The 22,566-nt window shown below is 46.1% G+C and overlaps 2 protein-coding genes across 5 annotated transcripts in view; both read left to right on the forward strand.

The window, feature by feature from the left end:
- LOC118206498 (uncharacterized protein KIAA1671-like) overlaps nucleotides 1–14,709 on the forward strand; it is a 31,807-nt gene extending 17,098 nt beyond the window's left edge. Inside the window, exons 3-9 of one of the 2 annotated variants that reach the window (XM_035379277.1) lie at nucleotides 4,544–4,659; nucleotides 7,692–7,857; nucleotides 9,262–9,433; nucleotides 9,955–10,088; nucleotides 10,617–10,759; nucleotides 11,214–11,303; nucleotides 11,916–14,709. In XM_035379277.1, the coding sequence (XP_035235168.1) occupies nucleotides 4,544–4,659; nucleotides 7,692–7,857; nucleotides 9,262–9,433; nucleotides 9,955–10,088; nucleotides 10,617–10,759; nucleotides 11,214–11,289 (807 nt within the window). In that variant the 3' untranslated portion in view covers nucleotides 11,290–11,303; nucleotides 11,916–14,709. The remainder of the gene's footprint in view (nucleotides 1–4,543; nucleotides 4,660–7,691; nucleotides 7,858–9,261; nucleotides 9,434–9,954; nucleotides 10,089–10,616; nucleotides 10,760–11,213; nucleotides 11,304–11,915) is intronic. The other variant, XM_035379278.1, reaches the window with a different exon arrangement.
- A 4,394-nt stretch (nucleotides 14,710–19,103) lies between these two features.
- On the forward strand, nucleotides 19,104–21,894 carry crybb2 (crystallin, beta B2). Of its 3 annotated transcripts, XM_035379885.1 has the most exons (7): nucleotides 19,104–19,135; nucleotides 19,308–19,348; nucleotides 19,726–19,831; nucleotides 20,560–20,678; nucleotides 20,821–20,953; nucleotides 21,062–21,204; nucleotides 21,574–21,894. In XM_035379885.1, the coding sequence occupies exons 3-7, from the start codon at nucleotides 19,769–19,771 to the stop codon at nucleotides 21,740–21,742; spliced, it is 627 nt and encodes a 208-aa protein (XP_035235776.1). In that variant the 5' UTR covers nucleotides 19,104–19,135; nucleotides 19,308–19,348; nucleotides 19,726–19,768; the 3' UTR covers nucleotides 21,743–21,894. The 3 variants fall into 3 exon arrangements, with proteins under 3 accessions (XP_035235776.1, XP_035235777.1, XP_035235775.1); XM_035379886.1 differs by lacking the exon at nucleotides 19,104–19,135 and having other exon boundaries at nucleotides 19,317–19,365; XM_035379884.1 differs by lacking the exons at nucleotides 19,104–19,135; nucleotides 19,308–19,348 and having other exon boundaries at nucleotides 19,440–19,831.
- Nucleotides 21,895–22,566: the final 672 nt, after the last annotated feature.

Below are 22,566 nucleotides of genomic sequence, written 5' to 3' on the forward strand. Positions count from 1 at the left end.
GCCATCTAAATATAGGGCTTCGCGATGAGGAAAATCATGTTCAAGTGTGCAATTACGCGCCATTTTGTGTCATTGCGGAGGTTTGGAAAGTGGAGGTGACCACAGTGAGGCCACAGAGCTGCTTTATTTTCTCCTACTGAAGGTCACGGGCGCCAGTATCGCACACAGACTAGCAACAGCCGCCAGCAGTCTGCAGTTTACAGTCAACAGTGCCTGGCAGTCATTTAATATTGGTAATTTTATGTATTTCACATTCATCAAGGGCCTAGTGCTATCATCTGCATCAGTGTCGATAATGGAAATTTAGTCAGAACAAGAGCGCATCTGTGAAATTTGGCTTCAGGAGCGAATGTGAGTGGTGGTGAAATGTTAAGCTTGAGGTTTTCCTTTCCTTGTTTTCGTGAAGCCAAGTTGTGCGGATATTTTGTTTTGACTTATCTACCCCAAACAGTTTGGTGTGAGTGGCCGTTGGCTGAGCAGAATTAACAGTACAACTTACTGAAACCCATAATGGGAGGAGCCATCGTACGCTGACTGGTGTGAAGAACCAATAATTTTCTTCCTTGTGGAAATTGATTGTTTTGATTGGATCAAACATGTCAGTGATTAATAGCTCGTTGTTGCTCCGCCCCTTGGGGAGTTTTGGAGGCACCTCTGGCTTTAGCCGCTTTCAGAAGCTCTAAAGCGGGTGTTATTGCTCTTGGCAGCACAGCACTTACGCAGTGGTGCAGTACATAGCGACATAGCTCAAGAGGTAAGAGCGATTGTCTGGCAATTCGGAGGGTTGCCGGTTCAAACCCCGCCCTGGGCGTGTTGAAGTGTCCTTGAGCAAGACACCTAACCCCTAACTGCTCTGGCGAATGAGAGGCATCAATTGTAAAGCGCTTTGGATAAAAGCGCTATATAAATGCAGTCCATTTACCATTTACCATTTACCATTAAGTGCATATCGCAGGAGTAGCATTGCAAGGGCATGAGTCCAAATGGGAAGCAACACATCAAGTGCAATTCAGTAAATTGTCAGGCTAAACTACGGGACTGTATGGGCGAGCACTCAGGAACTTTTATTACCATTTGTAATCCTAATCATTTCCTTATTGTACAGCCTAACAAAGGGCCTCGTGGTAGCACTGTAAGAACGGCCATATAAGCCAGAATTGATGTAGCGCTATCGTTCACAGCTGTTGGCTTTTGCCTTTATGGCTACGCAGTTGTACGCTCATGGTGAGGGCAGCTAGGTGGCACTTCAGGGCTGGGTGTAGGATCTTCCCAAGCTCCCTGTTGAGTCATATTTCCAGTCATTATGAAAAATCGATGTGAAACCAGTTTGGTGTAACGGTATATTCCTAAAATGCTTTTCAGCAAGGGTTACATGAAATGCTGAGTCACAGTACTGTAGGACAGTGTGAGTCAGGACACTACACTCACGATTCTACAGCAAAATTACTGACGAATCACAGATTGTGAGTTTTGAACACGTTTGAGTTGCCAGATGTGATGAAATCATTTCTACCTATCAAATTTTTTCAAAAAGAGCTGCGCACTCCTTTATGGACGGCTTGAGTGTTTTGCAATCTGGCCTCTCCCTGTTGTTATACAATCACTGAGCGACTGAAGTACAGGAGCCAGCGCTGTAACCAGCACGGTTGTGCCAGTGAGAATGTCAGACTCAGCGCTCAACAAGAGCAGCGTTTATGTGGCGTGTCCCTGCCTGAAGCGTGCTCGCGTGTAGCGCACGAGTCGCGTAGCTGGCCGGCGGTGTGAGGAATGCGGCTCTGTCGGGACACGTAACCCCGCCCCCTTCCTCCCGCCCGCCCGCCCGCCCGCCCGCCCGCGTCTCCCCCGCGTCACTCTCTCCCGGGTCCGCCTTTCTTCCCTTCATTCATCCGTCCATTGTTCTCTCGCTTCCCCGGACGCGCCCTTCCTGTTGGGCCCGGGGGGGTTGAGGGGTGGGTGCTTTTGGTGTCTGCGTGCCCTTCTCGCGCCCGGCCTAACGGCTCTGCGGGGTTGGCTTTTCCGAAGCTTTTTAAAATGGAACGGGTGCCGCAGACGCACCCCAGAGCGGAGAAGGCCCACACCCACGCACTGATAAAAAAGCACACTTATCTCCCCTCCTCAGGCCTCGCAGCCAAACTCTCCCCATGCCACTCTTCTGGTTGTTAAGGAACTGTTTGGTTGCCAGGTAACACTGTAGCTATTGGGATGGTATTTGTGGTCAACAGAATGTGAGGATGTGGGTGACTGGGAGCGTAGCGTGCTCTATGGGTGCGGCTGAGTGTCGAAGCATGTGAAACACTAGCAACGGGTTGTGTGTGTGCCACAGCTATAGTACAACTGTAGGGTGTGTGTGTGCGTGTGTATGTAGCATAGCTGTAGTGTGGTGGTAGGGTGTGTGTGTGTAGCGTAGCTAAGGTACAGCTATAGGGTGTGTGTGTGTGTGTGCGTGGCATAACTCTAGTACAGCTGTAGGATGTGTGTGTAGTACAGCATTAGGTTGTGTGCGTGTGTGCATAGCATAGTTGTAGTACAGCTGTAGGGTGTGTGTGTGTGTAGCGTAGCTCTAGTACAGCTGTAGGGTGTGTGTGTGTGTGTGTGTGTAGCGTAGCTCTAGTACAGCTGTAGGGTGTGTGTGTGTGTGTGTGTAGCGTAGCTCTAGTACAGCTGTAGGGGGTGTGTGTGTGTGTGTGTGTAGCGTAGCTTTAGTACGGCTGTAGGATGTGTGTGTAGTACAGCTGTAGGGTGTGTGTGTGTGTGTGTGTAGCGTAGCTCTAGTACAGCTGTAGGGTGTGTGTGTGTGTGTAGCGTAGCTTTAGTACGGCTGTAGGATGTGTGTGTAGTACAGCTGTAGGGTGTGTGTGTGTGTGTGTGTAGCGTAGCTATAGTACAGCTGTAGGGTGTGTGTGTGTGTAGCGTAGCTCTAGTACAGCTGTAGGGTGTGTGTGTGTGTGTGTGTGTGTAGCGTAGCTCTAGCACAGCTGCACTGCTCTGCTCTGGGACGGAGGCTCTGAAGGTCAGAAGTGGCCCTGCTCCAGCTGTGAGTCTGCTCTGAATGGGACAGGGTACGGGCTGATTACTGGGCTGATTAGTGAGGGATGGGCTGTGAGACGTAGGGATCTGCTCTCTTCCCTTCTCACTGCTCCCCGTCCTGTTTTTCCTGTCAGGAAGAGGCCGTAATTGACAACGTCCTGTAATGCTGTTTGCAGGCGCTCGTGTGGAGGGCTGCTTTAAGCACACTTCCTCACAAATCAGGGGATTCTCAATGTTAAATTGAAACTCTTACAGGGGGAACTACAGCAGTAGCACATCCCTATATTTTAATTGGTGACCACAAAGTGTCAGCAGCATAGTCTTTCCCACAACCGGTCCATGTTCTCGAATAAACCTTCAGATACCACAATGCTCATCAGAACCTCTTTTCCCCTCTACTCATTTCCTTTTTGTGTGTGTGTGTGTGTATGCATGTATGCATGTGTACGTGTGTGGTTATTTGTGTCTGTGTGTGCGTGTCTGTGTGTGGGTGCAGGTGCATGTGTACGTGTGCGGGTGTGTATGTCTGTGAGTGCGTGGCCCTGTGTGTGTGTATGCGTGCATGTGTACGTGTGCGGGTGTGTGTGTGTGTGTGTGTGTGTGTGTGTATGCGTGCATGTGTACGTGTGCGGGTGTGTGTGTGTGTGTGTGTGTGTGTGTGTGTGTGTGTGTGCGCGCGCGTACGTGAGCGCTGAGGACAGTGTGCCCTCTGTGACGGCCTCATTAAAAGACTCACGGTTGAGCGGAGGGCTAACCGCGCACACTTAGCGCTGTCCCGCTGTCTTTGTTAGCCCTTCCCCTCAGCTCCTCCTCCCGCAGCCCAGTCCCCTGCCCGAGCGCCGTCCAGCGGAGCCCGCTAGCCTCCGTTAGCCCCCGCTAGCCCCCGCTAGCCCCCGTTAGCCCCCGCTAGCCCCGGCTTTCTCATCTGCCAAACCGCCTTTCGGTTTGTGCAGCAAGTCAGAAAGACGCTCCAACAAACAGACCCACTTGGGAGGCTCCAGCTATGCCACAGATCCTCAGCCAGACGGCCTTCTTCTACTGCTGCTTTACTGCAGCAGATTGCAGTTCCTTACAGGAGTTATTGATGCTTTGCTAGTTTGTGAAGGGGCTAGCATGCTCAAGGGTAGAATGTCTTAGTTTCCATAGCCATAGACATGGCCATAGTTTCATCCTTGGGCTTGCCTCTTCATGAATAATCATCACATTTGTCAAATTGGAAAGTTGCTGCTTCAATGGTAGATGCAGAACTTCAAGAATACAGCATCTGATTGGCGTATATAATCTGCAGCTGTGCAGTCCTGTGTAGTTTCCGAACACTGTCTCTGGCCTGTCCTCATCTGTCCTTGTGATGTCACACCCAGCAACGGCAACAAACATCTCCGGCCCGCGAACTGTCGTCCTGCAGAAGCACTCACTCACTCCTCTCCCTCTTATCTCTCCTCTCATCCCCTTCTGTCCTTCCGTCATCCCTTTCTCCATCCCTCACTCCCTGTGCGTGTGTGTGTGGGGCTCTCAGGAGCAGCTGAAGCGGTGTGCGGGCGCTGAGGAGGAGGGGCGGGACACGGACACGCTCGTCCAGGAGACGGACAGCCAGTACGGGACGTGGGACACCGGGCTGCGTACGGATGACAGGTGAGTGCGCACCCAACCCCCACCCTAAAGCTGGGCGGGGCAGTCCACAGAGCTAGACTCGATCTCATGTCTCTGTTCCACAGTCACACTCATTACATGTTATTATTTGGCTCACGCTGTCTTTCTGAGAGCCTTAGGGTAATGTGGCCCTGCTCTGAGACGTCTGGCGTCAGGGCTGGGTTCTGAGCTGAGCTGTGCTCATCCTGGAGGGGACACTGATGGGTGAACGTTTCGGGGCATTAGCCTCAGTCAGTGTGGTGCTTTAGCCTGGGTCAGTGTGGTGCTTTAGCCTGGGTCAGTGTGGTACTTTAGCCTCAGTCAGTGTGGTGCTTTAGCCTGGGTCAGTGTGGTACTTTAGCCTGGGTCAGTGTGGTACTTTAGCCTCAGTCAGTGTGGTGCTTTAGCCTGGGTCAGTGTGGTACTTTAGCCTGGGTCAGTGTGGTGCTTTAGCCTGGGTCAGTGTGGTACTTTAGCCTCAGTCAGTGTGGTGCTTTAGCCTGGGTCAGTGTGGTGCTTTAGCCTGAGTCAGTGTGGTGCTTTAGCCTGGGTCAGTGTGGTGCTTTAGCCTGGGTCAGTGTGGTACTTTAGCCTCAGTCAGTGTGGTGCTTTAGCCTGGGTCAGTGTGGTGCTTTAGCCTGGGTCAGGGTGGTGCTTTAGCCTGGGTCAGTGTGGTACTTTAGCCTCAGTCAGTGTGGTGCTTTAGCCTGGGTCAGTGTGGTGCTTTAGCCTCGGTCAGTGTGGTGCTTTAGCCTGGGTCAGTGTGGTACTTTAGCCTGGGTCAGGGTGGTGCTTTAGCCTGGGTCAGTGTGGTACTTTAGCCTCAGTCAGTGTGGTGCTTTAGCCTGGGTCAGTGTGATGCTTTAGCCTGGGTCAGTGTGGTGCTTTAGCCTGGGTCAGTGTGGTACTTTAGCCTCAGTCAGTGTGGTGCTTTAGCCTGGGTCAGTGTGGTGCTTTAGCCTGAGTCAGTGTGGTGCTTTAGCCTGGGTCAGTGTGGTGCTTTAGCCTGGGTCAGTGTGGTGCTTTAGCCTGGGTCAGTGTGGTGCTTTAGCCTGGGTCAGTGTGGTGCTTTAGCCTGGGTCAGGGTGGTGCTTTAGCCTGGGTCAGTGTGGTACTTTAGCCTCAGTCAGTGTGGTGCTTTAGCCTGGGTCAGTGTGGTGCTTTAGCCTCGGTCAGTGTGGTGCTTTAGCCTGGGTCAGTGTGGTACTTTAGCCTGGGTCAGGGTGGTGCTTTAGCCTGGGTCAGTGTGGTACTTTAGCCTCAGTCAGTGTGGTGCTTTAGCCTGGGTCAGTGTGATGCTTTAGCCTGGGTCAGTGTGGTGCTTTAGCCTGGGTCAGTGTGGTACTTTAGCCTCAGTCAGTGTGGTGCTTTAGCTTGGGTCAGTGTGGTGCTTTAGCCTGGGTCAGTGTGGTACTTTAGCCTCGGTCAGTGTGGTGCTTTAGCCTGGGTCAGTGTGGTACTTTAGCCTGGGTCAGTGTGGTGCTTTAGCCTGGGTCAGTGTGGTGCTTTAGCCTGGGTCAGTGTGGTGCTTTAGCCTCAGTCAGTGTGGTACTTTAGCCTCAGTCAGTGTGGTGCTTTAGCCTGGGTCAGTGTGGTACTTTAGCCTCAGTCAGTGTGGTGCTTTAGCCTCGGTCAGTGTGGTACTTTAGCCTCAGTCAGTGTGGTGCTTTAGCCTGGGTCAATGTGGTACTTCAGCCTAGGTCAGTGTGGTCCTTTAGCCTGGGTAAGCGTGGTACTTTACCCTCTGCGCTCTCGAAGGAAAGTGCTGATTGACCCTTTTCCCACCGTTTCTGCTGAATTGACAGTCCTCGACGTTCGGTCTTCAATTTGCTGGGACCGGCGAGATGTGCAGCGAGCGCGGTTTAGAAAGGAGCCCTCCATCACGGAGGGCAGCGGTGACATTGGGACAGAGGCGGTCATCTTGACGACGCGCAGAGGCACATTAAAGCAGGCTTAGCAATGCGTGTCCCTGCAGTGCTGCAGTGTGATTAAATCCAGAGGCTGTGTGGGTCTGCACCACTCTTCTGGCTGTAGGTGACTTGCACTCACTATCGCTGTAAACCTTGTTTGAATGTTTTTGCTGGAATATTACCCTAAATATTCCGGAATCTTCTCCTTGTATGTGTGTATTTTTCTATTGTTGTTTAAGTTCCAGGTCCTACTGTGGGGACTGAGTGGAATTAGAGGATCCAGATTTCTTGGGCAGTTTTTTAGGGCCATGATGAAATTGAGCCAAAGGCTGGGATGAAACTGTCCTTTGAGGACTGCTGGGATTGAGTCTGTGACAGTGAAATCTGTTCCTTAGCCAGGCTGCTGCTGCATTTACATGCTGGTGCTGCTTCTGTTGGTGTGGCTGTTTTATGAGTGTGGTCTGCCCCCTGGTGGTCACAACATGCTATTTCTCACGTTGTCTTTCAGCTGTATTTTCTGAATGTGTGCTGCCACCTAGTGTTCACATCGTGATAGTACTGTAATCCAACCGTAATCAAAATGTTGCAAGGTTCACAGGGGCATATGCCAGAGACAATCACGCCGCATATAAAATGTCACCGTCTAAAGGTGACATTTTGATGAGGTGCATTTTTTTCCCCTTTTTATCTCGTAATCAAAATTAGATTGGAAAGGTCAGCCCTCTGGATGGGCGGGCTCAGGGCGGAGTGTGTATTTGGCCCACAGCAGCGCGCTGGGGTCTGGTGTTGTGAAACAGTGGGTCTGTTTGAGGACGTTCGCGGCCCTCGCGGTAATGTGACTCTGTCGGGCGAGCAGGTAAGCGAGCCACTGTGCAATCTGATCCCGGGTTCAGGGAGCAGACGGGCGTGCACAGGCACGAGAGTGACTCAGAGCGCCTGGGCGCCGTTGTCCTTCACAGATCTTGGCCTCGCTCTTGGCAGTGTCGCTGTGACGCACATCGTCTTTTTGTTCGGTAATCTCCCGAAGACGTGTTTGGGCCCAGCGTGCGAGGCTCAGCGTTACCGCCGAACGGCTGAATTTAATAAATAATGTGCGTTTCTTCATTTTCCTAATCCCTCTCCCAGCCTGACGCCGGCCACCCCTTCTTCTGACAGCAACCTCAGCTCGTCGCCGCGGAAACAGACGCCCCCGCTCACGCCCGGGGGTCCCGCCACGCCCAGCGACGTCGACACTCCCGACGGCCTGTCCCCCGCGCCCCTGCCCGGGGCGGAGCCCCTCCCTTTCCCTGAGGTCAGACGCCGCTCCGCACGGTCACCTGAGTTACAGCAGGACCTTTGAGTTTTATTACCGCCGTCATTGTGTTTCATGAGTGTCACGAGCACAGACACAATGAGATCACTTCCTCAGTGGAAGGAAGGCTTTGTGTGCCGCTCACGTGACATCACTTTAGCTCGAACACCAATTCGTGGACAGAATTGAATATATATTTAAAAACAAATAATAAAAAATGAAATTAACCCTTAGTAATGATAACTGTTTTGCACAATGTGTATAACGGCCAGTACTTCCTCATTAGACACACTAAAGTTAAAAAAAAAATGTCATAGATGCTAGTAATTTCTACATCTGTGCGTAGATATACTGGTATAATGGTCTCTGTTTATTATGTCTTGGTATAATCGTATTAAATAGTACAGGAAAGTTAATTAGAATTAAGAAATGAAATAAAATAGCAGATAATCTGGCTGACTGCACTGCTGAAAACACACGCAGTCACAGTGCAGATGTATGCTGCTCAGACAGTGAGGCAGCGGCGTCTCGTCTTCTCCCTGAACGCGGGTGCTGGCGTTCAGTCAGCCGAGGCACAGTAGCCCTGCTCGGAGTCTCTGTCCAGCTCCAGGCGCCACGGGAGAGGCTGGGTCTAATGGCTCAGGCCTGTGGTCTGACACAGTTCCCAGGGCATGTAATTGTATGTCTGGCTGTCTGAAGCCACGTACATTCAGACAAGCTGACCTGATTCCTGAAGCATCTCCCTGAGCTGTGATCTCTGGCCCGTGCTTTATATTTAGCTGTGCAAGCAGACAGTCTGATACATTTCTTATGCTGCTAGTCTGAGAAAAGCACATCACTCATTTCCTATCTCTTTGTCTCTTTTCTCTCATGATTGTGTGTGTGTGTCTGTGTTTGTCTCTGTGTGTATATGTGTTTATGTATGTGTGTGTACGTGTGTGTGTGTATGTCTCTGTGTATGTCTGTGTGTGTGTGTGTGTGTGTGTGTATGTCTCTGTGTATGTCTGTGTATGTCTCTGTGTGTGTATGTGTGTGTGTGTGTGTGTGTGTCTGTGTGTGTATATCTCTGTGTGTGTGTGTATGTGTGTGTGTGTGTCTCTGTGTGTGTCTCTGTGTGTGTCTCTGTGTGTGTATGTGTGTGTGTGTGTGTGTGTGTGTGTGTGTGTCTCTGTGTGTGTATGTGTGTGTATATCTGTGTGTGTGTGTGTGTGTATGTGTGTGTCTGTGTGTGTATATCTCTGTGTCTCTGTGTGTGTATGTGTGTGTGTGTCTGTGTGTGTATATCTCTGTGTCTGTGTGTGTGTATGTGTGTGTGTGTGTGTGTGTGTGTATGTGTGTGTGTCTGTGTGTGTGTGTGTGTCTCTGTGTATGTCTCTGTGTGTATGTCTCTGTCTCTGTGTGCAGACCTCCACCACCCTGCTGGACTCCAGCGCTCTGCGCTCGCGGGTGCAGCTGGCTAAGAGGCGCAGTAAACGCTTGCTGCCATCGCGGGCCGCCCGCCAGAGCGCCGCGCTCTCCGTGCTGCAGGAGGGCCAGGGCGGGGCCGGCGACGACTGGCACTTCCGCGACTCCACAGGTGAGCGCCCTCCCACCTGTCAGTCACAGGCGCTGACAATAACTGGCCAATAAGTGCCAGGAAGAGAAAAACCCAAAAAAAACCACCCCCGCTTCCTCTCCTCCGCTCGCCCCGTCACTCACTGTCACTGTTCAAAAAGACTCCCTGACAGGGGAGATTACAGTGATGTGGTGCTTCCTGTCCCGTGCCATCCCTTGTTCTGGCAGCGCTCATTATGTTACAGGCACTTAGCGTGGCCCTGTTAGCCGCTCTGAGCAGGACGGTCCGCTAACTGAGTGAATAATCGATGTCATTATTGACTCGCCCTCTCATTTCCTCCATCCTGCTCTCAGTTTTCAATTGGCCGCAAAAGGACAGTGTTACTGCTCAAGTGAGCATTAAGTCGGTTTCACATTAATATGAGCAGCAGCAGCGCTCTCTTCCTGAGGGTTTAATATGAATATGAGCAGCAGCAGCGCTCTCTTCCTGAGGGTTTGTTTAATGGTGTAGTTGGGTTTAAGTGTCTCTCCTCCTCTCTGCAGAGGAGAGGGCGGAGAGCTCGAAGCAGGAGGACTCGGACCCGGAGGAGCAGGCCAGAGGAGCGGAGCTCCGCCCCCCGGCCTCCCAGCCGCAGAGGGTCGCTCTCTTCCCCGGGATGGACCCCTCCGCCCTCAAGGTGGGTCCCCCCTCCCCCCCCGGGGGCCAGACCCTGGAGGCTGCCGTATTTTATTTTTTGTGACGGGATTTTGGATTATTTTTTGTCAAAACAGGAAATTTTGTACGTAATGCAATTCAGCATATAGTACAATCAGTAGAAAAATACTTTCATTTACATACATTTAAGTATACATTTTTTAAAAATTGAAATATTAATTTAAAAGTTGCATTGAGAAAATATACAAATACAAATAAAGAGGGAAAACCCCAAACCCCACACCTTGGGCCTTGAGGACCCAGTTTATAATATAAAAAAGACTGGTAATTTCAATAAGATCTTCAGTTTATCAGCAGTACTTAGCCCAAAATGGGCATTTCTTTGATTTGCTCAATGTAACCTGGCTGTTGAGCTCCACCTGCACCACATCTAGGAAACTGAGAGTTCCGGTCCTGGTTTTCCAGAGTGCCGGACACTGCGTCTCCAGGCCCCTCCTGGCTGCTCCTGACTGTGTCCCGTGTTCCGTGTTCCGTGTCCCGTGTCTTACAGGCCCAGCTGAAAAAGAGGGGCGACTCTGACAATCAGGTCGACGGAGCCTCTTCTTCCGCCTCTCAGCTGTCCCGCTCCCCCAAATCGCCATTCCTCCCCCGAGCCTCCCGCGTGCTGCCCCCTGCTGGCGGGAAAGAGAACGGGTACGAGGGCGAGAGCCTCCGCCGTGACCGTGCGGCACCCTAACCCCCCCCCCCCCTTCAGGAGAAAGGGTCCCCTCCCGCATGCAGCCAGGGTGCCAGTATAAAGTGAACACCCTCCCTGAACTGTAGCTCTGACAAACAGGTTTAAGCCTAAGCTCATGAACATGTCCTGATTTGCCTTTTGCGTTGAAATGTCACCTTTGTTTACAGAACTGAGGGAAACTGCCTAACAGAAATAATAGTCTTAATAATAATAAGTCTTTGTGCTTCTGTCTGTGTGGGTGTGTGCTTGTTTGTGTGCATGCGTGTGTGTGGGTGTTTGTATACGTGCCTGTGCTTCTGTCTGTGTGTGTGTGTGTGTGTGTGGGCCGGGGGGCATATGCGTCTGTGGTTGTGTGGGCATTTGTGTGTATGTGTATGTGTGTGTGTGTGTGTTTGTGTGTGCTGTCCACAGAGAAGAGTCTTCACCTCAGTGGCTGCGGGAACTCAAATCTAAGAAGCGCTTGAGTCAGTATGAAAACGACGCTTAGAGGAAGAGGACAAGGCGAGTATGACACAGGAGTTCATTCTCACTCCCATTATTCTGTCAGATACTGTCAAATCCTTTATTTCATTCAGTACTCAGTCTTTCAGTGCAGAGTATTCTCACCATAACTAATGAATACAGCATGGTGAAGGCACTGTTCTGGTGTGTGGATGGGGGTCTGGACTGGGCGGTGTCACCCAGGAAGTGAGGGCTCCAGTCTCAACGGTCGCTATCGATCGCTGGGCAATCGGGCGCCCGCAGTCTGCTTTCTGAATCCGCTCATGAAGTGTCTTCCTCTGACTCACGTCTGTGCGAGCTCCTCTTGTGGAGCGCACTGTGAAAACAGGAAGTGGTTCGATGTGTTATTCAGAGGAGAGAGTGAGCCCAGCTGGATTGAAATCGGAGGTCGCAGCAATGGGCTGCCCTGATGAATTGGCTAATCCAAATTTGAAAAAGAAGTTTATTTAAAAGAACAATTTAGTTTAAAGAGTGTATGGTAGGAGAAGGGCATAGAGTAATTTAAAAATCAACCATCTGGGCAATAGGGTGTTTGAAATCTTTCTCATCTTAAGTTACATTGTTTCAAGGCCTTTTATTAATCTGCCCCTTATTTAATGTTATATTTTGCAGGTTGCCTTAAAAATGGGGAATGTGTAGAGGACGTGACAGAAGCCTTAACCTTTGACCTGGAAATGAACGGAACCCTGCTACTGCTGCTGCTGACGTGACTTTTTGTGTTTTTCTGTTTACTTCCTGCCTGGGTCGCGAAACATGTGCATGGTGCCTTCATAGAACATATAGTTTTTGTGGACAACACAAGCGAGGAGAAACGGACGTTCAACCGGGTGCTCCTCTCGTGCGTTTCAACACCCAGCTTCTTTAGATGTCTTTATGTCCCAGGAATCCCAGCATAGAGCCACTTTACTGTCGCTGCACAGGGAGATGGAGGATGGGGAGGACCATTTCTTTCCCAGTTTTTGTTGCACTTCAGGAAGGTTTAGCCTGCAGGACCAAGCACCTCTTAACCTGGAAGTGCTTCCTGAAACTGGTAGATGGACCAGAAACCCCATCGATTGTTGTCATTTGTTTTCTTGTTTTCTTTACGTTTTGAGATTATTGTATGCATTTTGGTGTATCATTTCATCTGTCAGTCGACAGGTTTAGGAAATGGCCACACACATGAATTGCCATAGATTCCCTATTTTTTTCCCTTTCAATCATAGAGGTTATGGAGAAAACAAAAAATACAGAAATAATAACTTGACATACAGTATATTATAGGTCTTTGACATAATGGTGGCAACTGTAATCATGAAATGTGCTATGTATTGTATTGTTGCTGATTGGAATGAGTTATCAAATGAGGCAAAAGGAATAAAATAAAATGCAGCCGGTTAGCCAGGACAGCACATCCCTATAGATTCTAGCAGGGAATTAATTCTAATGTCCCAAGGTCTTTTGGATAGTGCTCACCACTCAGCAGAACAAATAGCGGAGTTTTATTTCACTGCAGTAATTTAATTCCCGTTCATCGATGGCTTTAAAGCGAGTGGGGAGAAGGCCTCGTCTCCAGACCGTTGGTCATCCTGTTTCCATGGGGATGGCCATTTGCAGCCCTGTCCAGGCTTGTGCCAAAATATGGCCGCTCATTCTCGGGGCTGTTTCAGAAACACATTCTTCAGTGTTTCTGAAAGCCGCTGCGGGTTTTGTATTTGCAAAAGGGCCTTTCACCAGAGAGGTGTCTGCATCATGCAGGCTCTCTACCAATCATGCAGGAAATGGGCTCTATGCTAATTACTGTACGCTAATTAATTATCCATTTATCAGAAGGGACTTGCCAGAAACACTGTTTTGTACACATTTGCAAAGAAATATTTGTCTGCCCACCTGTCGCTAGTTTATAGGCGTTAAAGTATATATTTGATGATCATGGCCAGTAGATGAAGTGATATTTCTGTAGTTTACAGTTATGGATGAGCCAAGGTGTGTTTTGTCTGCCTTGTGCAGCTATACTATAGGCCTGTGGGTATGTTGAATTTTAAAAAAAAAGAATACACTCTGTTCAGTCTAACTGTGCTGTGATCATATAAATATGCAACCCGATCATATTCTGCATCATCCAATATGGACACATAAAAACATGTGTAATGGCAATGTAGTGCAATTGATGGAAATCCATGTTGCTGATTGGATGGGGACGTGTTTCCATGGCCATTCCTGACATGTCGGTTTTTTGGTCAGAAGACCGTGATGTTCCCGTGATGGTCAGAGACATTCTGTTTGGTGCTGAGTGCTAAGGAAACTGATACGGTTTCAGCATCTCGCCGATATTTCGCCCTTTTGGCCACTCGATGACTGGGGAGTTTAGCCTTGGTGAAAGTGGCTTTGGGAATTTACCGGAAGGTTTAATTTTGTCGAATCACAACCGAGACACTGCTGTTGTACCCACGGACAAGTATTTCAGTAAATCCATCTTTATTGATTGGTGGAGTTTCAACCCGCAAGTACTGTACGCCTCCCATACGTAGGGCTGTGTTTCAGCATATGGATCGGTGCAGAGTAACAGTTTATTTCCAGCGCACTCCACTGCTAGCCCTGCTACTCGTTTCCCCATGTGCTGCAGCACACTTTCTTTCACCATTATGTTTTTTTGTTAGCGCTTGGTGCCTCCTGAAACCTCCTAACCTGAATGTGTTCCTCACACTAGTTTCCCCCACCCCCCCACCCCCCCCCAACAACACTCCTCATCCTTCCAATAAGCACTTTGAGACTGTTGACGGACAGCAATAGTGACCAATGTTCTGCCCTCCTGGCCCACAGCATGTCCTGCCTTCCACATATTGATGGGTTGATGTTGGAATGCTGATGAAATGCAACTTAAATGTATTCATTTGGATCTTTCTGTTGAGGCCTCAGTCTCTTCTGTGTGTATATCAATGTTGTTAATCTCAGTAATGCTATTTTTGTCAGTAAAAAGAGGGGCTTTTTTATCTTGGTTTCTCCTGTTTTTTTTTTTATTTGAAAGAATAAGATGTATATTGCACTGTGTTGTGAGACCGGTGTCAAAATGTATAAATTCTTAATAAAAATTTACTATTAAATGAGCATTTGACTGTGATGATGCTACTGATCTGATCACTGTGACACGCTTGCATAATATTTCACCTTTTTTCTTGGTTAGCCTGTACAGTATGTGCACAGAAATAATATGCTTCGGCTTAGGACAGCCAGCTATCTTACGATTATTATATTTTCCAGCGAATGTGTTTTTGAGAGTTCACCACTGGTGTGAAAACAGAAACTTGGTATTGGTATTGGCTGATAAGCTACGATGTATGCCCAGTATGATGAGCTGATAGGAGGATGAAAAATACGCCAAAGACAGCACGTTTGATATACTGCTGATCCTTTTAAAAAGTGAAAATATGCAGAAAAAATAGGCCCATTTTTCAGTCATCTGAAACACTTTTGTCTTTTTACCAACCAAACTCACGAGCAACGTTAAGTCAGCGAGTTTATAATATTTTGTTTCAAAAATGTAATTAGATCGACTTTGTCCATAAGTAGACATCTGTTATCATCCACTTCCATGAAAGTGGAAGCTTGGTTGCAGTTTGTATTTGTGTTGTAAAACAGGGAAGCATCTGTATCAGCCAGTATGCCCAATCAACTCTGGGTTATTGAGATTGGCCTCAGAATATACATTTTGTGCACTCCTATGTTATATAAATTAAATTGCATTGTGATCATTTTGCAGGTGCTTTAATCTAGAACAATCTACAGTGTAATAGTACTTAAATATGTCCATCGGTTATTTGAGGAACATTCCCATACCAGTGAGTATAACATTGATTTTTATGTATTTCATGAGTTTACAAATAATTTCATAACGATTGCCAATAAACTACATTTCATCCTGCTCCTGCACTCTTTTTATTAAATAATCAAAAACGAGCTACTCCTTTGTGATACAATGTTGTGGACTCCTAATAGATTAACATCTATCTAGTACCTTTTAGCACAGCCAGTTATTCCTGAACATACTTTGAACATGAAATCTAAACCCTGATTTATCTATTGGGTGTAACTGATGATGTGAGGTCTGGGTGATGTGTTGGGTAAGCTCCTCGGTGGTGTTTGCCGAGTGCTGTGGGGTGGGCTGAAGAGGGTGTGTCCGGTGGTCGGGGCGGAGGGGGGTGTGGGGGCTGGTGGTTTGTGGTTTGTGCTGAGCGGGGCTGTTTGCTGAATCCTTTTGGCTGGCGCCCACATCGGCCCTGCACAGCGTGGCAGACAGAGAGAGAGACAGAGAGAGAGTAGTCACACAGCTCAGGAATCCAGAAGTGTGAAAAACCATTTCACATCTCCCTCAATGTGCTGCAAATTTTTCTCCAGAGCAAAAAATGTGTGCGGCGTGTATGTACATTATTTATGAATTTTAACATTCATTGTAACATTCTTAAAATGATGTTGGGTGAAGAGAGTGACTAAAGAATATAGGCAACGCTGTGAATAAGTCTTTTATATTGTAACCCTGTTGGAGAACATTCTCCACTTCACTATTGTCACAGCACAAAACACATCTCTTTTTCTCTTGTGCCCCTCTCCACTGTCATTTTTTAATCATTTATTGTCTTTCTCTCCCCACCTTTCTCTTCTCTAAATCTCTATTCTTCAAGCAGTTGAGCACTGAATTGCACTTAGCAGCTGCCCTCTAGTGGTGGAATTTTAAATTTCTCAGAGGAGTTCTCAGCTCTCTCTAGTGGTAGAATAGTGAAATGCACTATAGTATTCCCTGCTCTTGACAGCTCCTTTTCCTCTCTTCCCCAGCTGGGTGGGATTTAAACATCAGGGATTCACAGAGGAGCAGTTTATCATAGAGAAGGGATAGCATCCACACTAGGACAGCTGGATAACAGTCAGAACAGCTACTCCCTGCTGTCTCTGCAGCCCCTCAGTTCTACCTATCACTGTCTGACCACACAACATCCCCACTGGCCATACTTCCCAAAGGCAAACTGATACACTCACATTCTACATAATTATAATAATAAATATGAATAATTCTTTATTACATTTATTTGAATTGCACATTTCACATTGAATGGTATCTACTGTGAAAATGGTAGAAAATATGAATAACAATATAATTTTGAATAAACAGAATATAATGTAAATCAAAATAATTTAAAAAAAATTCTCATTGAATTTATCACAGAATCTCTCTCTCTCTCTCTCTCTCCATGCATGTGTGTACAATTCACATTATGGATTGTACCAATAATGCCATGAACCCCTCTGAACCCCTCCTGGTAATATGGGCCTGTCTTTACCCTCTCATCTGAATAGCAGGATTGGTCAGTCATGCAGGTACAGTGAATGCATCAATCTTCCACTGACCTTCACTCCACCTTTATAAGTGACAAGGGCTCATTCATGAGTGACTCATGAGAGAGGATGAATATTAATGAGTTGGCTTCATTTGAAACTGTCAGCTAGCAATTGGCTGCAAATTGGGACTGCAATCACAACCTATCAGATAACAGCCCATTACTAATGGAGATTTTTTAAAAATGTGTCCATACCAAAGTTCTGTTAAAGGAATGAGGAATGCACTGCACTGTGGCACGTTCATCAGGATATAGCTAAGCACCAATCAGGATCAATTAGTAGTTTATAACGGCAATAAACAGGAAACACAAACACATATCCCCATTGTACAAGGTGTTTTGCCCTTTAGTAGGTTACCCAATCTGTTTTAGTGCATAACCAGCTATGTAAATAGATACTGTATACAGAGAGGGCTATGTGTTGCCTCTTTAGGCATGTTAGGTTTTAGTTTCTCATTTACCTCTTGCAGATTTGCTATGGGTTTGCCATGAGTCATGGTGGAATTCAGTATGTTCTCTCTGTAGTCCTAATGCCTTATCTATGTGTCAAGCCCCACAAATAGTAACGGTTTCTTTGCATCATACAGGCTGCAAGCGGAAAGAAAGTCACAGAGAAAATTCCTTTTCAGTGCATGGTTTCATCAGCAATGCCATTAGAAAATGAAAAATAACCAGTCAACAATTTATTTTGCCAACAAAAAAGCTACATTGGCATCTGGTATACAAATAGACATTAAAGTGTCAATTTGTACTGTACTGTGATTGTATCATACATTGATTAGGTAGATATTTAGCATTTTCTGACAACCATCGCAACAATGATCATGTTTCATGGTGTTCAACAATCATTTTTGGCCTCTTAAGACTTATTGATATATACAAATACTGTACAAATACAAATATGCAGCACCAAACTGTCCCCACTATTTGATTTATTTTATCAGTATTATTACTTCAGTAATTACAGGTTTGAGGTGATATTGCTGATAGTCTTGTGTCCATTTTGTTGTGTATGCTTGTGTGCATGCACATACATGCAGAGTGCATGTACACTGCATGGCCAAAAGTATGAAGATAGAATGCGTTGGAATGTGATTGTATGCTGTACCATTAAGATTTGCCTTCACTGGAACTAAGGGGCCTAGTCAAAACCATGAAAAACAGCCCCAGACTAAGGGGTGTCCAGATATTTCGGTCATATAGTATATGTGCATATGCATGTGGGAGAGTGTGTGTGCACATGCATGTTTCTGTGTGCGTATACATGCGCATGTGTGTTTTTATGTGTGTGCGTGTCTATGTACGTGTGCGTGTGTGTGTGATCCCGTTTGCATCTGAGTTTGGGAATGAGGCAATAAATACCATGCAGTGCTTTGTCAGCAAAGACTGCTCCTCTATTTTCTGTGCTCTCAATGTAAGCCCCCCCCTCCCTCCCCTCCCCAGACTCACAGCATACAACAAAGTCCAACTGCCATCACTGATAAAAAAAAAAAAAAACAGGGTTTAACAGGGTTTCACGGAATTCTTATGGTATGGGTTATTCACAATTAATTGTGATTAAACTATTCTTATTATTCTTCTAATTTACGAAACACAAAGATGGCTGTCCCCACTGTAAATGGCTTTCATGGAATGTACTACAAAATATTACAAATATTTGGACAGATGTGGAAATATAATGACAGATATATTTATCACACATCATGGGTATAAAAAATATGAACTGTAATATCAGAAAGCAGCAATATTCTGTATATTTGTTAATATATTCTTTAAAATACAGCGTATTGTAGTATATTTCATTTCCATAAGGGTTGGTAGGACTAAATTAAACTCAGTGTCATTAAATTTATCCCCTTATTGCCATGATCCAGTTACCAGACAGCTAGAAATGTTCTACTGCGTAAAATATGTTAATAGTTAGATCTACATGTTTAAACAATCAAATATAGCTTATTACTTTTTCAATAGAACTGTCCAGGGTGTATTCCTGCCTCTCGCCCAATGCATGCTGGGATAGCCTCAAGCACCTCCCAGGACCCTGACTAGGAATAAGTGGGTAATGGATGGATGGGTGGATTTTTACAAAACTTAATTTAGTAGTAAACTTTGAACTGTGAGGAAAATATGCTATCTCTCTCTCACTCTGGCAGGTCCACACAGACTACATATGCCTCATTGTACACCTCAAACTGTTGGCACACGCTGTGCTGAATCATGTGAATATCGGACAATGAACGGCTGGCCAGAATTGACTACTAATGAAATAACTCAGAGAGGGACATGTGAGAGAGACAGCCAACCCCCCCCCACCCCCAGCCCTATCTCCGGACAGCCTATTGAAGGCTTATCTAGAGGGTGGCTTGGACACAAAGTAGCTTTGGCATGGCTTCAACTCATGGGGCTAGCCATATATATTGAGCCCAGCATGCCATCCTAACCCACTGGCACAAACAGGCACTGGTAAGGGCATGATATCAATCTCTCTCTCTCTCTCTCTCTCTCTCCATTCTCCATTGTTTTGTTTAAAACCTACTACTTTTTAAACAGTACAATAAAGATTGCTTTAAAATCAATATTATTCATATTATTATTATTTAGTGTTGGTAATGTATGTTTTTTCTTTGCATTTAAGTGCTCCAATCTGATTTCTGCAAGGACGTGCATATAACAAGGGTTTGTAAACATTTCAGGTTTATATATTTTTTTTAATATGACCATGGCTTTAGCCATTCATTTTTTATCAACTGGATTATAACTGAGTAGCACAACATGCTATAGCATACATTGTGCATATTCTAGTGAGGAGTACATTTTGTGTGTTACTCAGAAGACTATGACAATTCTCGTGCTATTATTTGTAAATGTAGTCACTGAGAAAAGTAGATTTAAATGGTTGTCAATGTCAAAGTCAGTTACTGGGTTATACTGGCAAACTATTTTTCTTTCATATATTTTATATTTTAAGTTGCTACATTAAGATGACTAAAAGCGAATGTCAAATTGTGAACACAGTAACAGTTCTATGTCTTTTTCTCTCTTTTGATGGCCAGACATCATCATCACCATCATCACAGTGTACCACCCTGGAACAACATGGCCAGTGATCATCAAAATCCTGCATCCAAACAGCAGCAACCAGGAGCGAATACCTTCAAGGTGAGAAAGGGACAATTTCAGAAATACACCATCACAATATTGCATATATTCCAAGCCGCACTCTCTTTTTATCATTATGCATTAGTTTATTTATTACATAATTTTGTATTTCACATATCAAAAATGCTTTAGCATGCATCTGTAATGCTTTCATTTAAATTTCAGTTGATGTGATGGTCCTCGCAAAAGTGAAATAGAAGTGATCGATTCAGGGTTTGATGCCCAAACTTTTTAGTCATGAGTTCTACACAGCTCTCTGCACAACCTGTAAAGCTTCACATTAGCTCATTAGGCTGTGCATTAGGGGGAGACAACACATCTCTTTGCACATAATAATGTCATACACTGTATCACCAGAATACAAAGTAAAATTTTCATTTTCAGGTTAAAAGTCAATCTTTTTAGGGTTAAGATTTTGTTTCTTGTGTGTAAAACTCTTAGTCACATAATGAGGTAGATTCTGACTCTGCCAAAAGAAGGAGGTAAAGCTAAATTATTTCCTCAGAACTGGCAGTTTGCAAACACTGTGTAAACAGTATGCCATATCCCATGAGCCCCTTTTCTCCCGGAGTTCATGGCTTCTAATCACTCACCCTTTTTCACTGTGGATTTCAGTTGTACTATGAGTCATTTCTGATGGGTTCGTCTCTCGTTGTAATCTGTTAACCAGCCCATGGAGGCCAGATAATCCACCTCTTTTTCTATGTCTGTCCATTTCTGGTCCACAGCTGGCCATCTATGAGCAGGAGAACTTCCAAGGCCGCTGTCATGAGCTGACTGCGCTCTGCAACCACCTGCAGGAGGCGGGAGTGGAGAAAGTGGGCTCAGTTCTGGTGCACTGTGGACCGTGAGTGAGAGACACAGAGAGAGAGAGAGAGAGAGAGAGAGACAAACATTAAAACAGTCACAAATGCTGAAATCATCAGGTATTACTCACGTTTATCCCCCACCCCCACTCTGGCCCCCTCTGTTCCTCTTCCTCTCCTCAGATGGGTGGGATACGAACAGCCCAACTGTAAGGGGGAGCAGTTTGTGTTTGAGAAGGGCGAGTATCCTCGCTGGGACTCCTGGACCAACAGCAGACGCAGCGACTGCCTGGGCGCCTTCCGCCCCATCAAAGTGGTAATGCAGGCAGTGACGCCCGCTGTCACGAAATGCACAAGGATCAAGGATGTGTCTTATCGACGGCACGCAGTTCATTCAACTCGTATTTGTCTCTCTTCATCTCAGGATAGTCAGGAGCACAAAATCGTCCTGTATGAAAGCCCCAGCTTTGCAGGAAAGAAGATCGAGATCATAGATGATGATGTCCCCAGCTTCCATGCACACGGGTACCAAGAGAAAGTCAGCTCAGTGCGCGTCCAGTGTGGATCGTAAGTCCCCCCCAGCCTCCCCATCCCCAGTGTCCCCATCATGCCATTGTAATTGATACTCAGCCATTGTTAACTAATGACATAGCCCAGACTCTGACTCATACTAGTCAGACAAGATTTTACAACAGACTTCCGGTTGAGAGTGTGAGTGGTAATAAGACTGGGATAATTCATTGTAAAATTGTGATTGATTACTTGTCACAACACAGTAAGCTGCCTGAGTCTAAGTTCAGTATCCTTACTTCTTCGTCTAGTTAATCTATACACCTATATCCATAACATTTTCACTCACCTTCCCTTCTGTTTCACTGTCTCCATTCCTCCTTCCTTCTTTTTCCCCCCCTGCATGCATTCATTTTATTGCTCCAGCTGGGTGGGGTATCAATATCCTGGCTACCGTGGCTACCAGTACGTGTTTGAGAAGGGGGAATACAAGGAGTGCGCGGAGTTCGGCGCCCAGCTTCCCCAAATCCAGTCCGTTCGGCGCATCCGGGACCTGCAGTGGCATCAGAGAGGGGCTTTTCACACCTCCACCTGAGTAACCAAAACCTCACCTCAAAGCCCTGCCTCTTCCATAGATGTCCTTCTCCTGCTCACCTCGCCCCCATCTCCCCTCCAAGCAGCATGTTGATGCACATTGCCATTGTGTCAATAATACCTGCTAAGCAAATAAATTAGTGTGCTTCTCAATTCAAGTCTGATGGTCATTCAAAAAAAAAAAATATTGAGTGTCTGGTCTTTCTCTGTCTTCTAATACATATAAGTACTATTTACTGATCAGTTTTACTGGTCAACAGTTCTGTTAGATATTTCAAATCCAGTGATATTAAATTCCCAAACTATGCAAAGGTGAAGTTAAAAACCTAGTAAGTAAAAGTCAACGTTTAAATTGGTGTACTCATTCACAATGACCCTTATACTTGTGCTTAGATGTGTGGATCAGAGTAAACACATGAAATAGGAAGAAGGTTCTGTCCACACAAAGAAAAAATGTCACTATAAAAGGATAATTCTTTGTATGAAGATTGAAATTATTTTGGTTTCTCATATGACGAAAAAGTGCTCAATAAAAAGAACACCTTTCCAGCAAAGGTTTCAACTTGTTGCTATCGTCAGTGCTTTTTTCCACGGTGTGATTATTGTAGTGATTAATGTATAATGTTGATACTTTTAAACCATTTTGGGTTGAAATATTTGGCCTGTCCAGAGGGGTTTAGTCTCACGTCCGGGCTAACTAAGTCTCCTTAATATATTAACTGAGCCTAATTATATTTTTTGGAAGATTTATATATTCTTTTTTTAAGTGTGTAAAAAAACATGTAGGGGACCGAATTAACATCGACAATTTAAATTATTTGATTT

This window comes from Anguilla anguilla, chromosome 10, assembly GCF_013347855.1.
Source record: "Anguilla anguilla isolate fAngAng1 chromosome 10, fAngAng1.pri, whole genome shotgun sequence".
NCBI classification, from domain to species: Eukaryota; Metazoa; Chordata; class Actinopteri; order Anguilliformes; family Anguillidae; genus Anguilla; species Anguilla anguilla.